Here is a 19,627-nt window from a genome sequence, read left to right on the forward strand (position 1 = left end):
GTTTCTTGATACTTAACTTTTCTCAGCGAGCACCTTTTCTCGTCCCCATCCCTCAGAGAGGATGGTGGCCGAGGATGAGGGCAATTGCCGTCAACTGCTGTGAGTGTTGTGATAGGAACATAGGAGGCCGTTCCCACAGAAGCTGGAGCTGACATCATAAAAGAAAAAACACAAACACACACACACACACACACACACACACACACACACACACACACACACACACACACACACAACAAGGTACCTGGGGCGGATGAGAGGAAGGGAAGGTGGGGGCAGGCGAACCGGTGAGGTGGGAGTCGGGGGGGGGCTGGGCGGGTGGAGGGGTGTTTCGTCTCGACTGCGATTGGCTAAGCGTGTCGCGGTGGACACACCTGTGGGTGCCAGAGGCTAAGGAGATTGGCTGCGACCTGAAAATTACACCTGCGGGGGGAGGGGGAGGGCTACATGTAAACCAAGCCCTTTACAAGTTCTGTCTCTCTTCTTGAGGAGCTTAACCAACGAACATCGGCGACGAGAGCACCCGGAAAGAAGAAGCAGAAGAAGAAGAGGAAAAAAACAACTACTTTAAAGAGGCGCCGGGACAGAGTTCACTCGCTTCAATACCGGTTTGGTTTTGTTCCGCGACGGGCCGGTCCTCTCCGTCCCATAGATGGATCTGACCTCCCAGCGAGCTGACCTGACACTGCATCTACCCGAAAAAGGACAGCTTTTTCTTTCCCCCCCCCGAAGCCTACAAAAGTTGACCGTCCTTCAGCGAGAAGGAGGAAAGAGGAAGACTAAGCCAGCAAGGCGTCAGCGCCAGCGCACAATGATGTCTCTTGTCTTGGGTTTCTGGCTCAATGACCACACCTGGGGACAGACAGGGTAAAAACTCACAAACGTGATACTTTCTTTGTCTGCTTTTGCATCATTTTTAGACGTACTTTTGTTGAAACACTTGCCGTTTGTCGTTGACATAGTTAGAGCTTTATGGACGTTTTGTTTTACATTGACTTACAGTACGCACTGATCAGGAAATGTGTGGCAAACCAATTAGGTCATAGCGTGAAGCCTTCGGCGTTTGTACGCTGATATAGGAGGGTCGAGTTAGTTTCGATGGGAAGCAAAAGCTTAATCTGTATCAAATTCCAGCTCCATTTAAACAGAGAAAGGAGAGGAAACAATAGAAGCCAACGCTCATTCCTAAACTGGATAGACCAGTTGGGGCAGGTAAAGGCAAGCTGCCAGACTTGTCAAGGATATGAAAACGGTGGCAGATCGCTGCTATTGGAAGACTGAAATGTTCTTTACAATAGGACATTTGAGCAATTATGGTACGAACGACTTTTACAAATTGAGGAACTGATAACAGGTTATTATTTGTTGTTTCTTATAGGAATAGGAGTATTGTGAAATTGGATGTTTAGTTATGGATTAGGATTCTTGCCACAGCGAGCGATAATTCATATGAGAAACTGCTTCAACAACCTTTCTCTAACACCTGTTGACTGACAAGCCTTTGTGGTCTTTTGTTAAGATATTTGTCTGTTGAAGAGGAGGCTAAAATACCAACGGTGGACATGTTCTTGCTTGTCTTTTGGCTTGTGTAGCTAGAGATTTGAGAGAATAATCCCTGTTTTTTTGCCTTTGATCTGAGAAAAGGAAAGCTGGTACAGCCGAGCGTGCCGAACATAAAATGTCTGCTCATCCATTTTATTTGCCTCCGTGGTTTCTGTAGTAGTTTGCTAGAGAGAGAATTTAGTCGACTTCCTTTGACCAGAGAAATTCAGAGAAACCTCAAATTAACTTTTTCTTGGTTGATTTAAGGTGTTCTTTAGTAGCTCTGCGTTATGAGGTTTGAAAAGGCATGGGGAAAATGGAGGGAAAATGTCGACCACATACTGTACTGTACAGCAGTGAACGCAGAGCGAGGTGGAAGGTTGTGATTGGTGGAAAGGGAGACATTTGTTCAATTCTTTCAAGTCACATGAGTTATAATAGCTATGCCAGTGTGTGACAACAGGGTGGAAACAGAGTAGAATTTCAGCCAAAAGCGAGATGAAATGCGATGATAGGGACATCAAACAAAATGGTGGACCTGCTTCTGAATGGTTGCTTTTATAATGTTTGTTCACAGCTAGCCATTTGAAGCAGAAGAGCGACTGCCTTGTAATAAAAAGGAACTGTTGCTCTTATCACCACACAGGGTGAGAGGTCAAGTTAAAGCAGCATTTGACTTAGTGGATTGACTTAATGACAGCTTTACATTGGCCATGTGTCATGGTCAGTTTAAACAGTTAAAACTATGCTGACGGTGTATGATGTATTTTTTCCCAAAGAACTGAGCAATGATAATTAGGTGATGTATTGTCTAATAACTGACATCCAAAGTAATAACTTAATAATAACTAATAGTTGCAACTTCATGGCAGCAGTTATATTTAATGAAACATAATTAAGGATAGGAACTCCTCTTGGGAATTCTTCACTGAGCATTAGAAAAGCATTAGAGAATTAGAAAAGGAAGGGTACAACCCTTTTTGATTATCAAATTTCTTGCAAATTTCACCCATTCATTTAAATATTCAAAACAGAAAGGGAAACTGACTGCAAGGGAAGAGTTGATGATACAACGGCTCTGAAAAGGAAATATTTACATATTTGCCAAAGAGAGAGCAAAACTGAATAAAGCAGCTGTAGCTTGTAGACCTGTGGTTCTCAAAGTGGGGTTCGGGGAACCCCAGGGGTCATTGAGGGGGTCCCAGGGGGTACACAGCTAAATTAGTTAATATACCATCAAAATCTGTTAAACTACTTTAACCTTACAACATACATAGACTTATTTGTCTAAATAGGCGATCTACAAGATCACAAGTTTATAGATCTGATATTTAAAATGTAATTTATTTACATTTTTATGTGAAAGATTTAGAATATTTTTGAAACATTCTAACAACACAAATCTTATACGGGGGTCCCTGGTGCTAAATATTTTCAGGTGGGGTTACAAATTAAAATCCCTGACATGAAAATGTTTGAGTACCACTGTTTTAGACAATCAATGTATCATGAAATTTAACATGAGAGGAGTAGTAAAAAAAAAACAAGGAAGCAGCTACACATCATGGTAACTAGGCGACTCCCCGGTAGTAGGAAGGCCCAATCAGGTGCCGTTGAGATAAGGTCCGGACTTAAATAAGGTTTTGGGTTTCCCAACCATTGTTTTCTCACAAAGACGCCAACTATTGATTAAGGGCCAGGCTGGTTTACCTATCAGGTTGTTCATTTCACAGTGGAGTCACATTCCAGCACACAGAGGGCAGGGTTACCTGAGCACGCCTCACTTACAACAGCCACAAGCGTGGGCAGCCATAAGCGTTTCTACTCCCACCGAAAAGAACACCAGCTTCAACAATGGAATAACCCCGCACAAGGAACAAAGTTTGCAGAAGAGGAAATATTTGGAAGGAAATGGCAGGTTAGAACAAATTCAAAGGAAGTTTGTTGGAGGTACTGTAGGGGTCTATCGGGGCGGGGGGGGCGATAGGTAACGCAGAACAAACTAAACTCTACCTTGACCAGATACTATTACTTTTGTGGACACTGCTTCTTTCTGCCTACTCTGGGCTAATCTTTTTTTTTCTTTCTCTCTTTCTCTCTCTCTCTCTCCCTCTTTTCTTCCTCAGAGGGCCTGCAGCACTGGTTTATAATGCTGATGATTAACTAAATAGAGTCTGGGAGAGCAGGTCTGCTTGGCTTTCTCATTTCATGGGGCCTGACTGACCGGGAAGAAGACGCCGCGTTCTCAGACAACTGGCTGGAAATTCAAGTTCTTTTTTTTTCTTCCGTTTTTGTTCTTTTTCCTCATCTTTCTTTTTCAGCCACCAACCCCCCACCCCTCCATACTCACTCTCTCACTTTGGTTTTGTTACAATCTTTCCTTGGGGTACCTTTCATGACGGTAAGGTTACAGGTGTATTCTACGTTTTCCCTCTTCTTGCCTTCCTTTCCTTGAACTTTTCCCTCCCTTATGCTCTGTTCTCTCTCTCTCTCTCTTGCTCTCTCTCTCCCTCCTCCCCCTATCCCACACTCAAGCTCTTCTATTTCGCCTTGCTTTGCAGGATGACTGGAAACCTGTTCTTTTTTCCCACTTTGTCTTTTTACACAAGAACTAATCACCCAATGATTCTGTTTTCTGTCTTGAACGAAAATGTGTCACTTTGTGCGATATGGATATGACTAGACAAAATGGCAAAAGTAATAGTAAAGTGGGACATAAAGAAACCCTACCCCGAACTGTAGAATAATTTGCTGAAAGAAATGGGGAACTTCCCTTTGTTTACACAAATTATCTGTATATTATTGACTAATATGCTATACTTCACCTCTCATGTGACTAAACATTTGTAATGTGTTCACGCGGGCCTCACTGCAACCGTGTAGCTTAAAGTTTTGGCTACATAGACAAAAGATAAGGTGTAAAAATAGCATTATACAGGACAGAAACACAAACAGGGAGTGTGCTATTTTCACACAGTGTACCTGTGAATGGCACACGTTATTCAGTAAACGAGGGCTGACTGCATGACCTTCTGCCTACACAGCGTAGGCACAGGTCAGCCTGAACAGCATTCCTTCAGGCTTTCATCACAATGCAAACAACAAAGACGGGAGACTCTGAGAGGGCTGAGGGGTGATTTATACTCCGTCGTACCTCAAAGTATAAATCGGGCTAATGAGGAAAGAAAAAAAATCACCTCCAAGTTGCTTACATTTCATAAAACGATCTGTTGAAATGCATTTGACAGCATGCATTTATTAGAGACAGCTAGTGCACCATGTTGCAACGTTACAAAAACATGACCACCATCTCCAGGGAAAATTGGTGCAAATAACTCCAGGGGTTGCAGGGTTGCTTGAGACTTTGTGGTATTACAGGATGGATGTGTGCGAGGAAATGTTTGAAATAAGTAACCGCCATCTATTGTGCGAGAAGCAGCTGTCGCAGCCTTGCCGTGCCATAGATTCAGACCAGTCGGAACAGGTTTGGGCAATCATTAACAACGGCTGTGGCCCAATCTTCTGTGACAGCTAGTTTAAGGTAAAAATCCTCACCAGAACAAAGGATCCGCAATAATACATAAGAGAGAGCGAGGGACGCAGCTAATGACTGCTCATGTTATAAAATGCTAACTCCAGGCATGCAGCTAGTGACTTCCCCCTGTTCTTCACAGTAGCAGTACAGTTTGTTACTAATATTTCCACCATAATGTTCATTCATTTTGGTTGGATAATTAATCAATTTCTAAGGAAATATTAGTTGGGCCTATCTGGTTTTACCTGAGTCAAACATTACATATTAATTACAGCCCATGTACTGTATTTATTACTTAATATTACTCATGGTTGATGACTTCAGGTTTGAAACTTCCCCATCTTTCTTCTACCTTTTTTTTTTTTTTTTTAAGTTTTAGTTTTAGTTTTAGAAGTCTTGAAGTCAACAGCATACCAAAGGATTCACTTTATGTTCACACATCTTCCATACAGTAGCAGAAATCTCATCTCCTTTACCAGAGGTGTTTGTCAGGAGAAACCTACTATGGATGATTATCTCCATCTTACGAGGCAGCATTGGATAGCAACACTTTCTCTAATACTGCCTGGTAATGATGATGATAGCTGTCCGCTGTACTGCAATGAAACCCGTCACGTTTGACGTTAGCAAGATTAGTAGACTGCTTCAGACTATTATTATTATTATTAGGTTTGGCTACAGCTTTGCTAAAAAAAGGGGAGGGTTTCAACAGAATTGGCTCTCAGGACCCATCTTACCTTACAGTGCTGGATTGTACGTCTGTGTTCTAACACTGTCTGGTAACGATGTTTTCTGGGTGACCCATGGACTGCAGCCTAACCCAACTCTGAAAAAAAACATGCTAAATGAGTCACTCTAAAGCACAGCCTATTATGTTACCATTTTGACGTTTGATAGTTGTGACTTCAGTTGTTCTTAGTATCCCTGGATTTTTATGAATGTTTTTTATCTAGAGTCCTCTGATGATGTCATTGTTAGGTAAACTTACCTGTGGCCTCAGCCACTGTCATTATTTTAGCTGAAGTTAGTGCACCAACGCTCTGGTACTACAGCTGTAACTAGAACAGGAACATATTTGCATGGTGATTCAGCACAAGTACCAACTGTATACCTAAAACCACATCCGTATATTTAACCACTTAAACCACTTAAACTTTGTTGTACATCAAATAGTGAAAATAGCCTATCTACACACTCTGAGCTTGTAGATCTACTATTTTCTCAGAATGTTTGCAGACTGTTTGTCTATTGTCGCCTATGATGACATGCCCAGAATAGGGAGACTAGGTTTCATGTGGTTAAAACTGTTTTATAATTCCTATCATAATCAGATCATTCTGATAGCCATTCATTTCAACATCCTTTTGAGTTTGTGAGAGAAACATTCTTTCCTCTGGGAAATGAGAAAGAGTAGACATTTGGGCCCTAAAGCTCAGCCATTGTTCTTCCTCTCTGTACTTCCCTGTCCTGTATTCATTTTCTTTTTTTTCTTTTTTATGGCGACCCCTCCCTGTCCGAGAGTATCAGTCGGTTGATGGTTCCACCGGTCGTGCCGGGAGTCATTTCCTTGTTCCCTCCCCCCGTACAGTGTGGGCCTTTGTGCTGTGCGGCCACGATTGGTCCAACTCGCCTTACCTGCGTGGCACATCCTGAAACTGACACATGAGCTCACCTGAGCACTTAACGACAAAAATAGACCTCAACGACACTGTCGTCTCCTCCCTCTCCCCGCTACCCACGGCCTGTGTGCTACAGAATTACAGCATATTTCAAGAGTCAAGAATGATTCATTCACGTGGGAAGTAAAGATATTAATTAGAGGTTTAGTACCGCAACAAAAGACTTTTGAACCACCAGACCACCCCCACACATATTTTCCTTTATGAATTTCAGAGGATGCTGATAACGTATTTTAAGTGAAATAAGCAGATCCTTCGGGGAAAATGAGGGTTTTATCCCTTGCCAGCAGGAAAATAAAACCCAATTAAATGTGTGGAACCTTCAAACAGTCACCACAGACGAAGGCAAATAATAAACACAGAGCTGGCAGAGGCCTAATGTTTGTTTAAGGAGGGAGAATTACCCTGCAAATATTAAGCCACACCTATATTTGCCCACCCAGCTCCATTATCCGAGTCATAGACACATGCAATATATAGCTTTGCTTTTTTTTTGTCCTTCCCTTCTTGTTTAGTCACCGCCCTTTTCTTTCTCCTGGCGTCAAAAAGCCAAACATTAATTTCAGAGAGTAATTATGAAACCAGGAAGGCTAGGTTTCGTTTAAAAAGAAAACGTCATAAAAAGAGTTTTGCTAAGCTTCCTTTGTCGTCTACCTTGGCCTGTACTTACTTACAGCCAAAATGTCAGCTCTCTCCATGGGTTTGTTGTTCCTGTCCATGCATGGCAAATCACTGTCAATATACAGTACTGAACTACACTGTGTGGGCTTTGTGAACACTACAAAGTACACAGTACACAGTAAATTCCTCAGTGTTAATTTATCCAAATGGAACTCTGACAGTGTACAAATTGAAACAAATGTCCATTTGGTTACATTTGTGCACTCGCAGAGTAAAGGATTTTACTGTGTAAGTGTGCTTGTTTTGTCCTTTTTGCTGCTTGCATGTCTCACTGTCTCTTCTGGTTTCTCCTTCCTCAGTCGTGTACAGGTACTGTAAAAGCTCAGAGGTGATCCTTCCAGCCCGTTGATAGGCGTCTTACCAGACATGGTTAGATGTAATTATTTGTCTCTAATACTGTCTGGTAATGCCGTCCATTAAATGGCATTACCTTCCGCTCTCTCTCATTTCTCTCTGTCACTCTTTAACGTGTAAGTGCCCTCCGTCACCTTTGGCAGACGTATTTATTGACAAAAGCTGTACAGTCGACGCACAAGTGATTACGTAGCGACATATGGGGTGGAATACACGAATGATGGCAATAATGTATGTATATGGAACTATGAGCCTTGCACTGGAAGAATGATTGAATTCTTGGGGTTTCTTCTATGTGGTTTGTGTCAGAGTTCCCTTTGTTCAGCGGCTATTCCCCATAATGCATTTGGAACATCACTGCACCTGCCGACTATTTGAGTTTCAATAAAGGCTGTACATTTGAAGGTTAAATGTGTGATATGTTGAATGCTATGCACACAAAACATTCATATATCATTAAAAAAAAGTATTTGTATAATATGCAAAATATGTTGTTTTGTTTTGAATGAAATAAGTGCTTCCTTTATTTCCATGTTATGGACCCTTAAAGATCATTTTTTACACTGTCATAGTTAAATTAACCCTCACCCAGGATTTTTACAGTCTAGTCTCATCCAAGAACATTCCTCAGGTACAGTAGCCTAATGTTTCTGAATGCATATAATCACACTGATTATGAATGAACCCCTAAAACCATATGCAAAGTAACTGCATTTAAAGCAATACCATATCATGTTATGTACAGAAATCCTGAATAAAAATGTTTACATTGAAAATGATAATGGTCTTTTTTTCATCATTTCCATTTTCTGATTCATATAATGATTACATTTTTACTCTTTTTAAAAGGGGAGATTTATCAGTGTTTTAACTACTTAAACCCTCTATAATTAGTAAACTGACACTTAGTTGACATGGGGGGACCCTGTATTTGATCTGCTCTTTTTACCAACTCCATACCAAATGTCTTTGTCGAAAATATCCGATCTACAAGCTCAAAACGTGTCGCTGTTTGAGCATGTTGATCTGCTACTTTCGCCGAATGTTACCCCCAAAATAGTGACGCTAGAGTTCAAGTGGTTAAAAATGTATTTAGGGCTTTTTCTTTATCCACTGGGCCTCCATTTCTCTGGTCGTTGTGTTCTGGAGAACTCTTGCCTGCCCAGACCGGAATGCCAAGCCCCCAGTCAGGTGTGGATCGGGTTACAGGTGAACAGAGCTCCTTTTTAAATGCCTCAATTTACCCATGAGGTCCCCCCATCAGCTAAGCCCTCATTGTGTCCTAGAAAAGGCAGACGTGGCCTGCTTGATAAGCCCAGAAGCACAAGGCTGTAGTCTGCCACTGAGACCCAGGTTATTACAACTTTACAGTGCAATTTATATGCTACAACTGGTTTGATTTGCTGTACACCAGCCTTTTTTTTTTAGCACCCAACCCCCTCCTCTCTCACATAAATTGTAAGCCTATTGGTGTTTGATTAGGGCTGTTAGCTTGGGGGTTCAATTGACTGGTTAAATGCAGCCCTGATTTTATCAGGACGAACACAAACACAAAAAACATTTGGCCATTTACCTCGAGGCCCCATTAACCATTTAAGTGCTACTGCAATAATAGCAAAAAACTGCCTATCTTCCATTGTAGCATTGTGAGCTTGTAGATCGGCTATTCTTGCTACTTTTTACATTATCTTGAAAATAACATGCAGAGAATAGGGACACCAATGTTAAAGTGGTTACAGTCCCCAACAGAGAGGGGCCCACATGCATTCACATTACACTCGGCACCAACAAATGGGCACAGACAACAAGGTCGAAACTTTCACTTTTCTTAAAGCTACAATCCGGGACTTATTTGAATGAATAACATGTTATTTTATCGAATCTGTATGGTAGAGTATGTGACTACAATATAACTATCACATCTGCAGTGGTTAGAGATAGTCTCCGTACTTTTATTTTTTGTATATCCTTTTTAGCATCCTTTTGTATAAATCTGTACCACTGTACCTTCTTTGCAAACTGTTAAAAAAGTATTCATTCAACAAATCAAACTATTCCATTGAGAAATGTAGCCCCTGGTGTCAGCTAGGACAAACGGTGCACTGCATCTCTATTGGACACTAGAGAAAGACAACGGACATAAAGCCTGTAACTTTTAAGGGATACGCTGACATTTTGACTTGTCTGTCCTTAGTTTGCCATGTTTGTCGATGGCAGCCATTTGGCAAACTCCAATAGGAAATAAGGTGCCCTTCAGCTACACCTAAAAATTAATTGTTAGCATGACTTTTGAAGCCAAGAGGAACTGCATTGGCAAGCTAATAGTTTAGATTGTGGTTAGTAGGCTATAACTTTCAATAAGGAACAAGCCATTTGTTGGTAGAGTAAAATGTAGTTGTAGTAGTGTAGTCCTTTTTGTTTTAACAATATCATAAACCTTGGAATGTGTTGTTAATAAGACAAGTGATCATATCATACACAATTGAATAAGTCTGTTAATAAATGCATAAATCCAACCAAATGACTAGCCAAGGGCAAGGGCACTAGGACAAGGGCTACAACAGGAGATTCATTCTGATATTAAAAAAAATCCAAAATAGAAAAGAAATCCAACCTACAAGCTCACAACGTGTCGCATAGCGACGCGTTGTGAGCTTGTAGATCTACTATGTTTGCTATTTACGATAACGAAGTATAAAACAGGGCTCAAGTGTAATCATACTAATCAATTTAGTTGATTATGAAAAATCTATTCGTAGTTTTCCACATCTATTCTTTGATATATACATTTTTAAAAAACTAACTATCAAAGAAAACACTCTTCTCCCTTATTCGATTAATGGAAAAAGTAATTGATAGAATAATTCCTCCGAAAATGATCGATAGCAGCCCTACATCTGACCTAGAATGACATTCAGTATGCCAGTCAATTGGATGCAGGAAGAAATCTTGCTTCGTCATCCTGCGGGGAGGCTGAACAGAGAATGGACGTCGGCGAGCAGCCATCTTGAACGAGTGTGACATCATCACAACCACTGCAGTTACATTCCAGACATGGAGAGCTATAGTGAAGGATTCCAGCACTGGTCTGTGCATGCTCCTAGTCGGACCAGATTCCTATCCTACGCTCGACTACGGAGGAGGAGGGCTTAAGTTCAATCGAGTTTGCCACTAAGGTGAGGTGGAACAGCAGAGCCGAGGGCTAAACTGGTGTGACATACTGTAGCTACGGGTGTGGTGACGTAGGCCCAACGCGCTGTCACGCATTCACCCGAGGAGGGAACTCCTTTAAGTAGTGAAGCCAGAGGCTTTGAAAAGAGCGTACTGAAGGTGAAATTGTAATTGTAAAAAGTTATTTGGCCATAAACTATGTCGTATAGATGCAGTACTGTGTGCTAGTAGCCACTGAAATACTCTTCTAAATCACCTGGATTCAGTCAGAATAATCATTATGGCTTCCATGAGAGAAACACAATACATTTTAAAAACATTTGAACTCGAATGTCATCCAGTAAGCCAGTTAGATGGAGGCAGGACAACATTTTGAGCATTTGTTTGATCTTCCATTGACTGCAATTATGATTTGCCAATGCTGATGGATGAGGCCAGGCTGCCAAGACAAAGCATGCTGTTCTACAATCGTGGCAGTTATGTCTGAATAAGCCTGTTTGTGTCTTCATACTGTTAAGCTGCTGACTGGGTTAGCAGCTTTGCAACCAGGTGTGTCAGTGTTTAGAATCGACGGCCAAAACTCAATGGTTGCCTAGGGAACCGTACACACAAAGAGTGATGCTTTAAAAGTGCTGATCCCTGAATATTTTGTATCATTCATGCCATAGTGCACAGCACACCCATTGTGTTTTCAAGCTTTGCAAAACCAGATCCTGATATGCGTGTTTACTTATACAGCTTTATACAATGATGCAGGTAATGGCAGGAACGGGTGAAATCTAAAAGGAGTATTTTCTATCAATTACTCACCCGATGAAGCCTTGAATTCATGGAGAAGTTTGTGTTGTTGTCGCATTCCAAGCCAATAATTTGATGACCAGCTCTGGTAGGAGAGTCAATGGATACTTTTTGATAATCAAATTATTGGCTTAGGAATGTGACAAAAACAAAAAAATGTCCATGAATTCAAGGCCCCATGGGGTGAGTAAGAAATAGAAAAAAAGTTATTTTGGGGTATCTATCCCAAAATTACTATCCCTTTAACTATTCAAAGAGAGAAGTTTCTCTCTGACCACAGAAGCTTTATGGTTTGGACATGTACAGAGGAGGGGTAGTGAGTATATCGGTAGAAGGATGCTGAGGTTGGAACTGTCAGGCAGCTAGGAGGCCTAGAGGAAGACCAAAGAGGAGATTTATGGATGTAGTGAAAGAGGACATGAAGTTAGTTGGTGTGAGAGAAGAGGAGGCACAGGACAGGGTGAGATGGAGGCAGATGATTCACTGTGGCGCCCCCTGAAGGGAACAGCCGAAAGGAAAATAAGACAGAAGCTTAAACTGGGAATGAGCCATGTCTCCATAATGGAGTAAAATGCAGATTGTGATGGAAAATACTTTTTTTTATACGTGGTCAAAAGACGGTGTCACATGGTGAAAATAAGTCACAACTACAAGCTCACAATGCGAGGTGTTGTGAACTTGTAGATTTGAATGACATTAACAGTGACAACAGCTAGAATGAGACAATAGGACCAGTATCAAAGCTAATACACTCTAAAATCATGCAAAAATACTCCCATGAGGGTCAACACTGAGGATTCTGCTGTTATTTTTAATTAAGACTTTAATTAACAACGTATACCCATTAAGACCTGAGGTCGATTCTACAAATGCCTTCGAAATCAGTATTTCTCAAACGTTTTCATGCCAAGGACCCCCAAAATGCGTATTTGGCTGCTGACCCCCCCCCCCCCCCATCTGAAAATGTTTGGTGCCAGGGACCCCCAGAAGAGAAGATTTGTGATATATATATTTTTTTATTATTCAAAATCTCCTTTCAAGATGTGTTCAAATTTTGTTTTAGCAGATCACTGTGTACTTGTATATCTGCTATTTTTTAGAACCACTGTTCTAAACCACTGTTCTAAATCCTAAGAGTTCACTGAAAAAACATATATTGCTATATATATATATTATATATAGCTAAAATCTAAAATGACACAAATGCTTTCCCGATTTTAATGGGTTAATTCAGCTTTACCAGGTTGTTACTTGAGATCAATGGGCACTTTTTCAAGCAATAAGTCAAATATAAGAGAAATACAACAAGGGAAAGGCAAATGATTGGGATGGGGAGAGAGAAGGCCACTGACTGTGTAGGTTAACCTGGTAGCTCAGCTAGTCAGCTGCCCGTGTAAGAACAGGGTTCGAACCAAGTCTCCATAACTTGACAATTATCCTTTATGTACAGTATGTCCTCACTGTTCCGTATCGACAAAAATCAGATATGCCCCAAAATGAATACATTTTGCAGCATTTATTTAAGTTTCACTGAGAAAAGGATACTGGTGTGTAGCATTGTCCTTGCGGTTTTGGATGTGGGTCAAAACCAGTTTTAGTGAAACTCGACGTGAGCATATCCCTATCTTGTATGTCTCACCTACGGTGGGATGGATTGGCTCAAGACCATGGGAACGCTGCTTTCCCAGCAGACCCCCCACCCCCACCCTCAATGCCGATGTAATTCTGTAAGGAAATCATGAATAGTGGGAGAGAGAAAGAGAGAGACCCCATTGAAACGGGTCTTTCTTTACATTGTAACTTAACTCCATTCCTTCCCCTATAACACCTTGACAAGGAGAATCCTTGCAAATAATGGGTTGTGCAGGGACACCATTGCTGCAGGCAGCACCCCTGTAATTGCAAAACTACTTCCTGGTGCGAGAGGCGGTTGAGATGACATGGGAATGGGCTTGTCTCCAAAGACACACGGCTCGCAGTGTCACCGCCCAGTGACAAGGCCCCGCCCATTGGTAGGTATACACCTTCCAATTCACACACTCACACACACACACACACACACACACACACACACACACACACACACACACACACACACACACACACACACACACACACACACACACACACACACACACACACACACACACACACACACACACACACACACACACACACACACACCAAACAACAGATCCTGTAGATTTGTTGTTTGTGGTGCACAGCACAGGCACGCAACTAGGTAATAATCTGGCACAACGGTAACCTCAACCCCCTAAACCTCTAAATGTCTAATCCTAAACTTTTCCTAATTGTAAACCTAACTCTAAAAATAAGTTTTAACTATAAAACAACCATTTCTCATGTGAGGACACAATGTCCATTTCTCTAATTCTGCTATACTTGTACGGACATTTGGCCCTCACAAGTATAGTAGCACAAGTACAGTACGTGTACACACACACACACACACACACACACTCAGACATTGAATAAGATATACTCATGTACAAACATATGCCCTCGCAGGTGTACACACACACACACACACACACACACACACACACACACACACACACACACACACACACACACACACACACACACACACACACACACACACACACACACACACACACACACACACTCTCTTGGCAGATGGCGGGCTGAGGGATCGGTGGGGCTGTAAAACAAACCTGTTCTCTTTGTCCACCTACGCGGCACTTTGCACAGTGTGTCTATCAGATGGCGGCTCTTTATCAAGGTGTGGCTGACACTGGCTCGACACCAGCCAAACACAAAGCACTTTTTACACAAGAAATATACCTCCAATAATAAATGGGGCGCCTCAGCCTGCACTAACGTTCTTGCCAAAGACCTGTTTCGTCGTTGTTGCCATTTTTGTACTCCAAATGAGGCGTTCACAAAGCCACAGTCTTATGAATGACGGAACAGGCTGTGTGGCTCGTGGCGGTATCTTACTTTCTGCGTTTACGGTGAAATACGTTTCTTAAGACTTTAACAAGACTGGCGTAGAGGGTATGCATGCCTCATGATGAGATGATCCATAATTGTATGGTTGCATGGATGCTTGTTAGAAAAAACGCCCCTCCCTGTCAATTATCAGGCAGTTGGGAGGAAGAGGAGATTATGGTTAGTTGCAAACTGTGGTTGGGCCTGGGCGGGCCCTCAGTAATCAAATCACTGAGACAGGGAGTGATTAGTGGATTTTCCATACGAGGAGACAAACGCTATGTTGCTCAACTGCATACTTGGCATTGCATCTAGTAACTTTACAATATAACTTTTAGAAGTTTGCCAGAATAACAATTCACAAGGAATTCAGTCATGTGAATTCATCTGAGTAAAATCATTTCATGACATGTTCAATAACACTGAGTCATTTTTAGTTTTTTTCAGGAACTTATCTGCTTTGAATTCCAGCCTGATCTGAAAGCTAATTTGTAGATATGTTGTAGTTACAAAAATGTATGGACCTTTTTCACGTCACTGTATGAATCAAATGTAGACCGGCAGTGTTTTGACCAACTCTAACTAATCCTAACCTTAAATCAGTGGAGGAGGACCCCTAAATTAAATTGTATTTGGCCACAGACCCCCATGAGAAAATAATTTGTGCCATTTATGAGAAAATATTGTGTGCCCCATACGAGATTTGTGTAAAAAAAAAAAAAAAAAAAGTCAAATAGCTGATGTATATAGGTTTAAAGTGGTTAAACTGATTCTTTTTTTTTACCAACAGATTGGTCATTAACAAATTAATTTAGCTGGGGACCCAGCTAAATTGTACGATATGTATTAAACCTTTCATGAAAATGATACTGATTGAGGAAAGGTTTTGTACGGTATGAATGTGTGGGAATTGTGGGTCTTCAACATTTTTCAGGCCAACAAGCCTTAGCTTGTTTCTTTATTTGTTTACACATATGTTTTCTGGTGGATATGATGGATTCATGTTAATGAATATATGTATTTTCAGACATTTAACCCCTTAAACACTCAATACTTGGCTCTGTACTTCTGCTCTTTTTCCCTGTACACCAAACTTATTGGCCGAAAATAGCCGATCTACAAGTTTGTAGATCTGCTATTTTCGTTCCCCCCAGAATAGGGATGATAGGGTTCAAGACAAAAACAATCTTCACTCTGAGGATCCCCTGTTGAAGACCTATGACTTAAAGCAATACAGTATGTACTTCTGACTGAGTGGATTTGATGGTTAATAACTTCCTCAAAGGCACTTTGATAGTAGTTACTTACTTTATAGTACTAGTTACTTACTTTATTTAAACAAATTACTTAATTTGCAGATGTAAGATGTTAGAGACATGTTAGGCAACATTCAGAACATGGTGTCCACTAGAACAAGGGTTCCCAAACTTTTCAGGCCGTGCCCCCCCCCCCCCAAAACAAATAATCATATTTGAACTGGGGACCTCCCACCCTGACAAGCTCTTAGAATTGTAGGCATTACATTTAGTTTGACTCGGTTCCACAGATAAATATCGTGAAAATAGCCGAACAACAAGCTCACAACGCCTCAACTGCAAAGCCTTGTGAGCTTGTAGATCGGCAATTCTTTCTTGCGTAATATTTGACAATTTGACCAATTTGGTATTGGAAAGGACTTAAAGGTCCTTAAATTGTCTATACTATATACATGTGCAGATACCCTGTATACACTTACTGTATACTGTATGTTGGTTTGTTTACTGCTGAGTGAGAAAACAGTGTTGCACATTAAGATAATCATCTGGGGACCCCCAAAATCATTTGGAAAACCCCTTGGGGGTCCCGCCCCCAGGTTTGGGAACCATTGTGCTAGAATATTGTCACTACAATGAAGACAAGCATAAGATCATGTTGAAGCCCATAGCGCACTGACTTCGCTCGTGCCATGGCAATTTGCGCCGGCCCATTTCATCCATGAGTCCTGAATTTCACATTGTATGCCCACGGCTTGCCGGCAGGTGTGTGTTTGAGTTTTCTCCTTCATTATGATGACAGCATCCAAAGCATGTCATCAATCCTTCAGAAAATATGACTTCACCCTTTTTAGGTCTGGATATTATACGTTGGAAGGCCAACAAATCCATTTTGATTGACAGCCTGTTCTCATGTTACTCATATAGGGTTCACAGACGAAAGGATTACTGGCAATTAATATTGAATGATGTTAAACGTAGGTACAGGGCCAATTCAGGACACTTATCCTTGAGCGGTATGTGTTGGGTTGATTGTATGGCTTGTTTTCAATATAATTAGCAACTGTTGCCTAGGGGCCCATTGCCAGGGCAACCAGTGATTGTTTACACTGGTCTAGCTAGTGTGCCCACACTGACTGAAGAGTGGCCAGTCGACTTCACCTCTCTGTTCTCCACTTCAGCTTGTAAGTTAGCCATTTCTCTGGTACCTCCTGTTGGACTACGAGGTGGACTGCATTTGGGTGGAGGAGGGGGATTAGGTGTAGGTTTCATGCATTTTTGCTGACCGTGTGCTTGCTTCATGGGAAGTTGGAAGTGACCCTCTCCAGTTCTAGAAGCATCAGCCAATAAGGTTAGAGTCCACCCCGTGACAGCCAGTGCAAAACGCCACATTCATTCAGATTATGTTCTGTATGTATGTTCAGTATGTTTTTGTCTTCTCATGTCTGCTTAAACCTCTCTGTTTTAGGACTGATAAATGTATTGACAGACAAAACTATAGAACTAAACTACTAAACTATTTGCTGTCAACAACTTATAGAATTCAATTCAAGCATGTGCAGTACACCAGGATGAAAGAAGCCAACCCCAGTGATCTCCTTTCAATGTATTTCAAGTCTATCTTGACTCAATCTACAGAATTGGATATGTACCCGGTGTTCTCTGCTCTGTTAACTGTAGGGCGAGGAGACAGAGAGAGGTCCACCTCTCCCCTTGGCTGACGGCCAGGCCCCAATGGAAATTCTCGATTCTCCCCCAACGATGTGGGTCAGTGGCGGCGAATGACGTCATCCAAGTATTGGGTTGAGCCCAGCCCTGAGGGTGAAGCAGGGTTGACGGGGCTGCTGGAGGGAGACGCAGGGACACGAGCGGAGGAGGCACAGCTCGCCTGCAGGGACAAATGTCCTGCGGCCATCTGGACTCAGGGGGACACAGAGGTGTCTGGAGGACAAGATCCTTTGTCCCCAAACCGCAGGATCAATGAGGAGGTAACGTCAGAAGGAGGTCCGGAGTGGGTACAGCAGGAGGCAACAGAGAGGCGTCCAGAGGGGTCCGGCCGGGGGAGTGTGGAGGAAGGGGGCAGGAGCAGTGATGGAGGGCCAGGTGTGTGTGGGGAAAGGTGGGCCGTCTCATGATTCAAATGATTACAACTGACTGAGTGTTGCTTAACCCTTTAAGACCGGGAACGCATCTGTGTGTCATTTTAAGATTTCTTTGGCTATTCAAAAATAGCCAAAGTATAAAATAATGGTTAAAGTGGTTAAAATCTAAAATGACAGATGCTTTCCCGGTCTACATTACATTACATTACAGTCATTTAACAGACGCTTTTATCCAAAGCGACTTACAATAAGGTCTAAATTGGTTAAGGTCTTTACACACCGGGAGCGTGACCAATAAACAATCCGAAAATGCGTCGGCGAATATTTCGCATGAAACGACCCATATAGTTGATGCCTTATTCATAAAGGCCGATGCCTTTATTCGCGGTGAAAAATCGCCTTCGTTTCAAAACGACATTGGCCGCTTTATTGCAGTGTAATATTCGTGTTCTGTGTGGATGTACTCATGACACAAGCAACAGTTTGAAAACATATATAATATATCTATAATATAAGTGATATTTGTTAGTTAAAATAAGTGTTGGATAACTCTTTATTGATAGTAATCGTTGCTAAAGAATTTTTCTTCAGTAACAGGGATCTCGCTGTGTCTGTACTGCTCTGAATACGTTTCAGGTCGGGACAACAATATCATCCAATCAGGAGAGAGAATTGGAACGCTATCAAATTAAATAAATAGGTTCTCTCTCCTGATTGGATGAAACTGGTGACCTACCTGAAAATGTATTTTCTGTTTACTAAAGAGCTGGAGAGACGTTAAGAGATCCCTGTTACTGATCAAATACTCTATATATCAATTATTACTACCAGCATATTGAGCTCTAACAACAAAACTAAAAAAGCCTTTTTGTTGTAAATACAAAATATCACTTACAGCACCTTTTAATCGCACAGAAAAAAACACACGCTTCCAGTGTGGAAGGGCCTTTGGTTTTATTTTTTGTACAATCGCATGAGCCCAAACAGATCATCTAATCTAATTATCAGTGAAAGCAACAACTTACATTAACGATTTACAGCAGTTTTCTGCCTTTATTTGATAGTATACAGTAGACTGACAGGAAACGGGGAGAGAGAAATGGGGAGTGACACGCAGCAAAGGTCGTCGGGATCGGGATTCGAACCCGCAACACGCTGTGGCATTAGCAGCCTAGGTGCCCAGACTGCTACGTCAGCTGTCCGGGCCTGGTTCATCTTTCTGTTAGTTTTTTTCACTATACTTCCCTTAGTTACACAAGTCATCATAAATGACTAGTGATCACACAATGTGTACATCTGTGTGTGTGTGTGTGTGTGTGTGTGTGTGTGTGTGTGTGTGTGTGTGTGTGTGTGTGTGTGTGTGTGTGTGTGTGTGTGTATACACTTGTATTACTATACTTGTGAAGGCCAAATGTCTCCACAAGTGTAGTAGAATTGGAGAAATAGACAATTTAGCTGGTCCTGACAAGAGAAATGGATGTTTTATGGTAAAAAAAAGATATGGGGAGTCAGGCTTACAATTAGGAAAAGATTCAGGTC

At 41.7% G+C, this 19,627-nt stretch overlaps 1 protein-coding gene across 6 annotated transcripts in view; it reads left to right on the plus strand.

Moving 5' to 3' along the window:
- Positions 1-497: 497 nt before the first annotated feature.
- ttll10 (tubulin tyrosine ligase-like family, member 10) overlaps positions 498-19,627 on the plus strand; it is a 31,220-nt gene continuing 12,090 nt past the window's right edge. For 3 of the 6 annotated variants that reach the window (XM_084070286.1, XM_084070289.1, XM_084070291.1), the window contains exons 1-2: positions 498-867; positions 17,667-18,089. In XM_084070286.1, the coding sequence (XP_083926412.1) occupies positions 17,768-18,089 (322 nt within the window). In that variant the 5' untranslated portion in view covers positions 498-867; positions 17,667-17,767. Of the gene's footprint in view, positions 868-17,275; positions 17,338-17,522; positions 18,106-19,627 lie in introns of those variants that run through there. The other 3 variants (XM_084070288.1, XM_084070287.1, XM_084070290.1) reach the window with 3 other exon arrangements.

Source organism: Gymnoscopelus microlampas, assembly GCF_963454915.1.
Source record: "Gymnoscopelus microlampas genome assembly, chromosome: 10".
NCBI classification, from domain to species: domain Eukaryota; kingdom Metazoa; phylum Chordata; class Actinopteri; order Myctophiformes; family Myctophidae; genus Gymnoscopelus; species Gymnoscopelus microlampas.